This window comes from Terrapene carolina, unplaced genomic scaffold, assembly GCF_002925995.2.
Source record: "Terrapene carolina triunguis isolate 2854851 unplaced genomic scaffold, T_m_triunguis-2.0 Scaffold12842, whole genome shotgun sequence".
In the NCBI taxonomy this organism is placed as follows: Eukaryota; Metazoa; Chordata; order Testudines; family Emydidae; genus Terrapene; species Terrapene triunguis.
In genome coordinates this window covers 1-11,428 of record NW_020677193.1, presented here as the reverse complement: position 1 = coordinate 11,428, position 11,428 = coordinate 1, and the positions used below count along the sequence as shown (strand labels likewise).

The window sequence follows — 11,428 nt, the reverse complement described above, 5'->3', positions numbered from 1 at the left end:
CAGGAACGCACTGACCCCTCCTAAAAAATTAAGGTCAGGTTGGAGCCCGGGAGGGGAAGCGCCCGGCCGGGGGCGCAGGGTCTGGAGGTCTGGGGGCTGCCCGGCAAACCGTGAAGCCGGTAGCGCTCGGGCAGCTCGGCTCTTCAGCTACACAGAGCTGAGGTGTCTGGGGGGAGCAGCCGCCGCCGCGGGGGAATCCACTTGCAGCTCGCAGCCTGCCGGAGCCACTCTAAGGTAAGCAGGGGACTGGGGCAGGGATGCCAGCAAAACAAAGCTGGGAGTATTTTCCTGGACATGTTCGGCTTTTTGGCAATTCCCCCCGGACGGGGATTTGAGGATCAAAAAGCCGGACATTTCCGGGAAAATCCGGACGTATGGTAACCCTACTAATGCAGCAGGAGGCGGTGTTTGCAATGGAACTGTAGGCCTGACAACTACCTGAGGCCGGGGGCTGGACTGACTAGAGCAGGTGAGGGAGATTGCACAGAAGCTAAGAAACTCTCAAACTCGCCACTCAAAGGCGGGGCTATAAACTGTCATTCTGGGCGTGATCTTGGGCCCAATTCAGCCTGACTCCCATTTAGGGTGACCAGATGAGGGGAATAAAATATCAGGACACATGGGGTTGGGGGGCAAAAAAAACCCCGAGTCCTGCCGGCTGAGCAAAAAAAAAGCCGAGTCCTGCCTCTAGGATGGGTTGAAAATTCCAAAGGCTGGTGACAAAAGAATAACAATAGAGGGGATTTGGCTCTTAAGTACCCAATTGTTGGGTACTAGTTCACTTTTGACAAAAAACTGGTCCCTGTCCAGAAGAACTGGTTTAGCAGGGACCAAGTCACCCTGGTAACAAAGTCACCTGAGAGGGGTTTGTGTTCATATGGGGAACCTGGCAAGGGTGTCACCTGACATGGGAGGGTAGGGGGCTGAAGATTTTAAAAGGGTAGAGGCTGATCTGCTAACTTGGGGGTCCATAGTCTCCAGTCCAGGAGGGCGAGGTTGCAGCCTGATATGGGCAGGGCCCTCCTGCCCTATTCCTGATCCCAGAGGGCCCGGAGGCCAATGCAAGAGACTCAGACACCAGCCCAAAGAGTGGTGAGGAAACTGAGGCAGGGCCATGCGTTTAGTGTTTATAGTTTTGTATGATCTGTACTCTTCTGTGCTTTAAATATAAAAGAGCATAAAGATGTTAGACTGGGCAAACCGTGTGTGTGCTGACTGCTTCACAACCACTGCTTGCCCCTGAGAGAGTTCAGCTGTAAGTCAGAAGCGTTGCACCGTTGGGGTGGAGTTCTGGACGAGGGGTGTGTTTAAGTACTGGGGAGTCTGAAAGGTCAGTGCTGCACCCAGAGGGGCTAGGTGGCTGGAGAACAAGTTCCAACACCCTGAGAGTGCACGCCAGGGACCCCAAGAATGAGGCAGCAGCTGGAAGCCATTCAAGCTCCAGGAGTTCGAAACACCCCATGGAGCCAGAGCGCAACGGTTTGGATTCCCCTCACAGCACACCTAGTGGGTGGAAGGAAGCGGTGCTTGCTAGGATCTATGTAGTAGTGTGTGAAGCTTTTTAAAACACTGTTGCAAGGGTTTATGCTTTTGCTCTTAAAGTGTAATGTAGGAGCAGGTCTGGTAGTTTATCTTGGGTATAAATTAGATAGCAAGCATGAATTATGAGCAGCTCATGAAAGAGCAGCTTCGGAGCCTGTGTATCTCCAGCACAGGAACTGTTAATTAAGCTGAACTGGGTATGGTTTTGTGATAAGGATAACCATTCACTGAGCATTAGCTAAAGCAATTGACCCCCTTTCTCATTTGATCTTCTTTGGTCTGAACATCTTAGGACTGGGTAGCATGACATAATAAGCGGCATTTCTCTAGGGAACATCTAGGAACGATTTTCACTCCCCAGCTGACTGGTTCCCATTTAAGCCATCTGACTGGCGTTCTCCAGAATACCAGGTCTCCCCTTAGCTGCTTCCAGAAACTGGTCTCCTGCCCCACGAGAAATTTTGAGACTTTGAAATTTTTTCTCCTCCTGAAGCAGGCCCCAAAATTGAAACCTCAACATTTTCCAAGAACTGATAGTCTGAAAAAAAAAAATTCCCCTTGGGCCACTCGAAGCATTTTGTCTCAGTTTTGACCTTTCAACATTTTTAACTTTTATGTTTTACAAAAACAACAAGGAGTCTGGTGGCACCTTAAAGACTAACAGATTTATTTGGGCATAAGCTTTCGTGGGTAAAAACCTCACGGCATAAGCTTTCGTGGGTAAAAACCTCACTTCTTCAGATGCATCTGAAGAAGTGAGGTTTTTACCCACGAAAGCTTAGGCCCAAATAAATCTGTTAGTCTTTAAGGTGCCACCAGACTCCTTGTTGTTTTTGTAGATACAGACTAACACGGCTACCCCCTGATACTTTTATGTTTTAGTATCAATAAACTAAAATTTCAAACCGAAAAGTCGTTTCCAACAAGAAAACAAAATGTTTCGTTTCGACAATGTCGAACCAGGGCATTTTAACCAGTTCAAAACTCTTTTTTCTCTCCAAGAACGTTTCAAATTTTGTAGTTTTGGCAAACCTGCCCCTTTCCTGGGAGCTGGTTCGGGGTCGATGAATCAGCATTTTCCGACGTAAAAATGGTTTGTTGGAAAATTCCCCACCAGCTCTCCTCACGCACTCACTCAACTCCTTCCCTGTACTTTCTCCTTCCCCAATTCCTTGCTCGTCCTGCCCACACCCCCTCTTTCCTCTCTTCCGCCTCACAAACTGCTGTACACAGCACGCAGCGCAGACGGCTGCCAGTTTACTCCCCCTGCCTTTCTCTGCACAACTGTCACTTCTGAAAGCCTGCCCGGATGCGTTGCTGCAATTCCTTTCCAGCGAGGGCCAGGCTTTCTTGCTGTGACAGCAAGTGGGTGGGTGGAGGGGGAGGGCAGTAGTTTACAATAGTCCAGAAAAACAGCAGGCCACAGGAAAATGGTTGGGGCTGCAGTGATACCAAAGAGGTGGCTTCCTCAGTCTTCTGAGACGGGACCCAGAGCCTAGCATGAAGGAACACAGCATGAGAGAAAAGGTGTGTTGATGCAGCATCACATGGTGTATCGTCATATACCGTAGCAAGGGGCACTATTACAGGAAAGTGTGCCATGCAAGGACAAAAGGACAAATTCAGCGCCCACATATGTGGGCACTCCTCCGATTAACTTCCCTGGGACTTGCACCCGCTGGGGCTGGAATTGGGTATCTCGGAGGGAGGGAATGTGGTCTAATGGTTAGAACAGGGGAGTGCTTCTCGAGAAGTATCATCAGTGAGCACACCAGGCATTAGGATGACCAGATGTCCCGATTTTATAGGGATAGTCCCGATTTTGGGGTCTTTTTCTTATATAGGCTCCTATTACCCCCCACCCCCATCCTGATTTTTCACATTTGTTGTCTGGTCACCCTACCAGGCATTATTTCCCGCTCTGCCACTGACTTGGTCACTTCGCCTCTTACTGCCTCAGTTTGCCTGTGTGTAAACTGAGCAGAAGGGCCATCAAAGGGAAGCGGGAGGCATTGTTAACTAATGTCTCTGAAGTGCTTTGAGATCCTTAGGGAAAAGGCTCCGTGGGAGCAGTCTCATCACACAGTTAGGATTCTGCTCAAGCACCATTTTAGTTTGTTTTCTGTATTAATCTCTGGAGTCAAATTTGTGTAGCAGCCTGTTATTTTTATTTGATGCTGTTTAAACGACGACTCGGAAGGGCGAAACGGGCACCGCTCTGTCACTAGCTAGGAGCGCTACAAGCATTCATACGTTTGCCCTCTGCTGCTGAATATTGTTATAACAATGCACCTGGGCTTCACTCCCACTGAAGACAATGGGTCTATTGCCAGTGACTCCAGTGGGACAGCAGGATCGGGCCCTTATGGTAAGTGACAGGCTTGTTTATCTCCACTGTTACCTCCCAGTGGTTATATAGATGTACAGTTTGCAGTGCCGAGCCAGAGCAAGGTCACAAGCTCCCACTGATCTTCTGGATCCAAGATCATTGCTTGTTAAAAAAAAAAAAGGATGAAATTGTGACACGTAAGCTGCACGGTTTAGAGCGCATGCTCCAAATAGATATGCAAGCAGGTCTGTGAGGATGATTTTGGCTGCTGTGCCAACATATGTCCCATAGAAAAGTCAAGCAGAAAAAGTGACCCTGTGGTTTAAAGGTTGCAGATAAGTAGCTAAACAAGCACAATCACTGCATTTACAAAGGTCACCGTCTCAGCGCACTTTGGCACACACTCTGACACAGATTTGTTTTGTACGGTGACTGGTTTTTTTTAGAAGAGACAATTACTTATTTTCATCGCTAGGGCCATATCCGGATCCCTGCTCCACATACTCTGTCCTAGAGAATTCATAGAACTAGGCTCCGTCCCAGCCAGAGTCATTTTTGTTTCAAGCACAGCTAGGAACCTAATTGTCCTGCTTGCTAAGGATGAAGCTGTAGTGCATTCAGCTCTATGGGACTGTTGATGGGCTAGGAGGGTGGGGAAGCTCTTCTGGGAGTCAGGAAACCTGGGTCAGAGCATTCCCTGCTTTGCCACAGCCTGGCCTGTCTGATCTTGGGCAAGATGTTTACGACTGGGTTTTCAAAGGGCCTTGAGCACCCGCAGTTAGTGGGAGCTGGAGGCATTCAGCACCTTTGAAAAATCAGCTTCAACAATGCCCTCTGCAAAACAGGGATGATGATAATAAAACTCATCGCCTCCAGCCCAGCCGTGTTGTGAGGCTACGTGAATGGGCCAGATCACCCCTCCCAGGGAAAAACCCTAGGCAGGAGCTGGGGGAAAGGAAGCCGGAGGAGTTTGCCTGTAAATTTGGAGGCTCCTCCTACTCCCAACCTTATGGATCACAGGAATCTGTGAGAGGGGAACCCTTTTCCACCTAGGGCCACATCCAGGCCTCTCCTCCATCATGGACCATCCATGCAGCCTGACTCCTCCGTCCTGCCCTGGAATCTTTCCCCAGAGTTCCTGCTCTGGAGGATCCCTAGAGGAGGGGCTGCTCACGTCTTTCCCACACTCCGGCTAGTGGCTAGGTGTTTTCTGGTGGGTATACAGCAACCGTGCTCCCGCCCATGGGTCAGCCAAGGCACCCAGCACCAGTGTGGCTGTGCTTCTGGTGCTGCAGATCCCAGGGTCAGTCCCCACTGCCACTCTTTGATAGGGGCCATTACAGGCCTTGGGGCCACATGAGGTATGGACCACAATCCAAGCCTACAAATCAAAAGCCCTGAAAATGAGTTAACTTGTCTAGCAGATTCAGCCCAGCCTCGCTCACCACGGACAGCGCTTGGCTGACACCCACCTGCCCATCTAAGCCTGGGCCAGCACTGTGTTTTTTTTTTGCCTCAAGAAATCAGCCCAGAGAAGTTAGAGAAGAGCCACCCAGACAGAGAGATGATCTCACAGGCTGCCTGGAGAAAGGAAACCTTGGGACATGCCCTCACAGCAAAGTTGGAGAATGGTCCTGCCGGAAGCCACCCATCCGGCATCACAGAGAACAGTGAAGCCAGCCGTGCAATGGGCCAGGGGCGGTCTCCATCTGGCCTGACACGTCTCAGAGGGTGGGCTCTGCCTGAGAGGAGGGTGAACATGGGTCCGCAGTGAAGATGGGGCATCCCGCAGACAGTCACTGGGGACAGGGTGGCAGGGACCGAGGGAGCTGAGAAGCCTGGAGAGCTGGAGAGACCCACCGGAGAGCAAAGCAGATGCCCCCAGGAAGCAAGACACACAGTGTATGTGTGGGGGGGGGGAGCCTAGCTACCCAGGCAGGGAATGGGGGCCGGGTGGGTGGCCGCCAGGAGCGGTGGGATTGGGGTGAGCTGGGGCAGGGGAGAAGCAGCAGCCTGGCACCGGGGGTGGGAAGGAACCCGGCTTGGGAGGGGGACCCGGGGTAGGAGGCTGTCCCCGGGGGGTGTCCGGGGCGAGCTAGGAGGGGACCCGGGCGGGACGCACCTGTTCCAGCGGACCATCTTCCGGCGGTAGTAGCGCACCGCCTCCTGCCGGCTGAGCAGCGACTCCTCCGGCCCCCGCGGCGGCTGCTCCGGGGCGCGGTAGAGCGGGTGGGCGAAGAGCCGCCGCAGCTTGGAGCCGCCAGCGCTGCGCGCCCGGGCGCTCGGGGAGGCGGCCGCCGGCCAAGGGGGCAGCGCGGGGCGCGGCGCCCAGCGGCAGGGGCAGCCCGGCTCGGCCCCCGCCAGCTGCCGCCGCACTTCGGGCCAGAGGTGGAAGTAGAGATCGGCGCTGAGCAGCGCCCCGAGCAGCAGCAGGAGGAGCAGCCGGTGCCGCCGGATCCAGGGCATGGCCGGCGGAGCCCAGCGAGGGCGCCCGGGAAGGGGGCTAGTGGCAGCGCAGAGGCGGATCGGAGGCGGGGAGCGGGGCAGCCCGCAGCAGGGCGGATGGAGGGGTCCGGGCTGGCGGCTCGGCAGCAGCAGGTGAGCGCCCGGCGAGTGGCTCTGGTTCACAGCCGGACCCGCCGGAGCGCTGGAGCCCAGCCCGCTGCCGGAGCCGCTGGGAGAGCTGCCGCGCAGCCCGCACCTTGCCAAAGCCCCCCCCGGGCAGCGGTGCCCAGAGCGCGTGTGGCTCCGCTCCAGGGGGAGGTATTAGGCGCTAACCACCCCCTCCACCCAGCCCTGATCACCTGCCAGCTCGCACTGCAGCAGGACCGACGCGCCCATCCCGAGCGCCCACTAAAGCCCAAACCCCTCCGTGGGATGCTGCGGAACTGCCCTGGAGCGAGGTGCGCGCGTCAGAGGGGATGAGCTCGCCAGGCGTCCGGGAGCACAGGGATGGGCCCCTCTCGTGTTCCTACAGGAGTAGGAGCTGGCCTCCAGGCACCGCCTTTCACCCCGGAGGTGCCACGGGATCCACTCAAGGATGGAACGAACTACACTAGTCCCTGCATTTCCACTCTCAGGACCTGGTGTCCTTTGCCCATCCTTTCTGGCAGGGTTCACACACCCTGCAGTCTACAGGGATCATTTCATCTTCCACTAGAAGGCAGCCACCGCTGAGGCGGGAGGTGGTAGCTGCTTAAGGGACTTTAAAGACTTAAGCACCAGCTTGAAGTTAAACAAATAATTGTTTTTTTTTCAGGATGGGGGCCTACGAGCGCACCGCAGGACTGCACAAGTATTGAGGCCAGGCACTGAGGAGGAAGGCTGGGAGGGATTCGTCTCTCACTTAAGACCTGTCTACATTAGGGAAATTTACCCATGCAGACTGCTGCACGGGTATAAAAAGGGGCTTGGACGGGTTGTAATTCCACTAGCTTCAGCCTAGTTACTCCTGATTTTGGCCCTGACTCAGAAAAGCACATAACCCTTTATTTCAGGGGATTTGTTTCAATGGGGCGGTAACAGGTGCTTATAGGTAATCACAGGTGTAAGTGCCCTTCCTGGCTAGGGATTGTTTTTTGGGTCCGGCCCTGACCTTGGAGTAGGTGAGGTCGGGGAATCAGAGTCACCCCATTCAGCTGAAGCTGCAGGTGGCATTTAGGTAAGCAGAATGCAAGGGCCACACTTACAGTCAGGCTTGGGAACTAGCTGCTGCTCAGAATGTAGGTTTGGGGTTACTTTAAAGGATTTTGCTATAAATCTAAATTCAAACCGGTCAATAAACAAAACAATTTGTTGTTTGGATTTAACGTTACCTCTGCAGCCTGCAGAAGCCAAATGGTGCAGCAAGTGACAAGGGCAGAGGCTGTGCCCCTCTCCATAATGCTAAATGAGGAGAGGTCCCTGCTGGAACCTGGCTAGTGAGCCCACTATGGTTGAGAAGCACCTTACTTAACCCTGAGTCCACAGAAGTGAAATAGACGAGGGACTGAATATAAACAAAAGGGTGAGTGACAAGGCTGAGCTAGTTTCATTGTTCCAGCTGAATGAACAAAAAATTAACAGCAGAAAGGGGGAAAGGAAAATTATATTTTTTAGCAGACAAACTGACAAGTTTGATTTTTCACAAAGCTAAGGGATTTTTGTTTTGTGTGTGCATTGGCCTGATCCACAGGTGGGAGACACTGCTGTCAATGGAGCTACCACTTGAGAATCTGCATCATGATTTTTAACCCCTACTCTACCATATACAGGGGAAAAGATACATTGCAGAGAGGCTTCAGGAATTCTCATCTCAGATTTTCCATGCCTGTGTTTTAGGGTGTGTTGTACCTGAAAGCTCTGATTCTGTACCCTAGCCCTATATGCTGTCAAAACCCAGATGGGGAGGAGGAATGGGGAATCTACCAATGTAGGGGTCATAGTGCAACCTTACACTGCCTTCATGTGCTGCCCCAGCATTCTGGGGATAGAAGTTGGAATGCTAGATGTTCTGGCTGTGCTGTACTGGAAAAGTGGCCCATAGGCAGCCATTCAAGGCTGGTGTAATTTAGAGTAACCCCTTGACTGCTCTAAGTTGTGCCGGGGCTAGGAATTCAGAGGGCACAAAGGTGTCTATCTCTTCGCTTCATCTGTACTGCGCTGTGTTACTCAGGTGGTGTATCACCGAACTAGGGCTGGTAATTCAAAATTGGGAGGCCAGGTTCTGATCTCAGTGACACTGGTGTAACTCCACTGACTTTGACAGAGTTACTGAGGATCTACACCAGTGTTATAGCTGTCAGAATCCACCCCACACACTGTACATGGAATGAAAATGCAGCCCCATGCCGCCCATCCCAATAAAAACACCCTTTATTTGTATGCAGGTAGTGGAGGAAATTCTGGTCCTTTCTATTTTTTCCTTCTACGCTTCTGGGAAGATTTATACGCAAGACGTGTGCCCTGATTTATCCTGACACCTATTTCCTAACTACTCCATCAAACGTGAACCATTCATACAGTTACCAGAGGCCCATCTGTCCCCCAGCATGCTGTGGGGAGACGCACAACCCTCGGTCTCCTACACAGCATAGAGCGCTTTCTGCTTTGGAAACAGGCATAAGTGAAATGAACATTCCACACACAAAGCTTCCATTTCTCCTCTATTCTCTTGTTCTTTGGAAGACCCGGGCCATTTTACACTCTTTCCAAAGAAGAGATCCTTTGCTCTGCTCGCTCTTTTATTCACGATCTAAAGAGTTTCGAGTTATTTGAAGAGGATTTGCTTTAAAGTTCTGTGATTATCAAATATTTTTTCTAGAATTCAGCATTTTCTTCAGGAAAAGCTGTATATAGATTTTGAAGAATACTGACAAGCAAGGGCACCAACTAGGAGTGAAATTAGTTCTCATGAACTAATTAGTTCTTGTGAAAACACGGGATTGCTAGTGCTAGTCACAGTGCAGGTAAAGGCTATACCAGTGTTTCTCAAACTGGGGTCGCCGCTTGTGTAGGGAAAGCCCCTGGTGGGCCGGGCCGGTTTGTTTAACTGCCCCGTCCGCAGGTCCGGCCGATCGCGGCTCCCACTGGCCGCGGTTCGCTGCTCCGGGCCAATGGGAGCTGCTGAAGTGGCGCGGGCCGAGGGACTTACTGGCTGCCGCTTCCAGCAGCTCCCATTGGCCTGCAGCGGCAAACCGCGGCCAGTGGGAGCTGCGATCGGCTGGACCTGTGGACGGGGCAGGTAAACAAACTGGCCCGGCCCGCCAGGGGCTTTCCCTACACAAGCGGCGACCCCAGTTTGAGAAACACTGGGCTATACAATCTAATGGCACTGAGAAAACAACTTGTGTGTGATCTACCACAATCCTGGTCCTCTTACACTGAGACCAAGTATCAGAGAGGTAGCCAAGTTAGTCTGTATCTGTTAGTCTCCATGCATCTGAGGAAGTGGGTTTTTTATCCACGAAAGCTTATGCCCAAATAAATCTGTTAGTCTTTAAGGTGCCACTGGACTCCTCGTGACTACAGTGAGACCATCAGCTGGCCCTGAGCATGCAGCAGCCTTGGGCCCTCTTGGGAGTAAGATGAAACCATTAAACTTGGTTTCACTTATGATCTAAACCAGATTTGACCCCAGGTAACCACAGGCACAATAGTTGGGTTTTCATCTCTGTTTTAAAGATTGTCAGTCACTGCTTCTACCCAGGCCCCTGTGTCTTGCCATGCTAAATTAACACTTGCAGAGTGATTGACTGAGAGGGGGCCCTGCTTTCGAAGGTGTTGGTTTAGGGTCTGCTTCAAAGCTTGCTAACGTCAAGGGAAAGACTCATTGACTTCAGTGAGCTTTGGATCAGGCCTTTAGTGTATCCAAGGAAAGAGAACCTGGCAGTGGTGTAGAAGACCTTGATTTATATTTTCTAGATCATAAGGACAGTCTATGATGGGGCCAGGGGTACGTTATGGAGGCTTCTCTAGCCTAGACAAATTAAAAGGGAATCACATAGGCAGAGAACAGATTGATGGTAACTCTAGAACAGCAGCTGAAGTAGCCTGTAGTGTACAAATCTGTCCAAATATCATTGGCTACTCAGAGTGCTCTGGTCATGCCGAGTCTGTTGACATCAGTAGAAGATGAGGGGATCACCACCTCCCAAGATCAGCCCCTCTGCCAGTTTCTTATTTCCCTAAATTGATTACATACTAAGCCAGCTGTAAGTTTCTGCGATTCCCAAGAGGTATTGTCAAAGAAGGGATTAATCAATCCATTCCAGGACAAGCTGGATTCCAGAAAACCTGAATGAGTCTCAACAGCAAAACATGGCTCGGGGATTTACGGTATTTAAAAGGCACTTACTGACTTACTCTGATCTAAGGAGCAACTTGTCACTAAATGCCATCCAAACACCAGAGTTAACAATGGATTCATTTTTAATTCTCGGTGCTATTGCCCCATTACTAATCTCTCCATGGGCCCAGTGTTAAATCTTTTCTCTTTCACGCACTAATTCTAAACAATTACATCAGCAGAACATTAGCTGGGGCCGCGTCTTTAGCTTTTTTATCCTCAACGTGGAGATCATATTTTTGTAATTAGTCTAATTAAAAATGAACCACAATAAAAATCTCAGTCCCTATTAAGTTGGAGTAAACCCACACACTGCAGTCTCTCTCAGCGCTTCCTTTGCCATTTAGATATTGCCAATCACTAAAACACTGGAATGCAAAATTACTGTTCATGCTATTGTTCAGAACATTTCAACAATGCACGCATAATACTAGCTTTACCTGGATTTTTGCAAACAAAGCCTTTTGTTCAGCATTGTTTGCCTGGTAAGCTGTAAAGACCAATATGTTTAGCATACATCTGCATATGCATTGCCTTAGCAGATGAATGCAAATAAAAAAACAGCAGGCATTACCTAGCTATAGGTTTTTTACAGCACCCATCACCACAGTATCTAAGCAATTCCTGGGGAAATTAAATCCATGAAACAAAGTCCCCACTGAATTTCATGGAGTCGCTACTCTTTTCCCTTCCCTGTTCAGGGCCGGTGCAAGGATGTTTCGCGCCCTAGG

The 11,428-nt window shown here is 51.1% G+C and overlaps 1 protein-coding gene across 1 annotated transcript; it reads right to left on the bottom strand.

The window, feature by feature from the left end:
- Positions 1 to 2,994: 2,994 nt before the first annotated feature.
- On the bottom strand, positions 2,995 to 6,584 carry LOC113408408 (pseudokinase FAM20A-like; the record flags this gene model as incomplete). Its single annotated transcript, XM_026661631.2, has 2 exons — positions 5,994 to 6,584; positions 2,995 to 3,037 (listed from the first exon to the last, which is right to left on the bottom strand). Coding segments are annotated over exons 1-2 (387 nt in total), but the record flags the coding sequence as incomplete, so codon positions are not given.
- Positions 6,585 to 11,428: the final 4,844 nt, after the last annotated feature.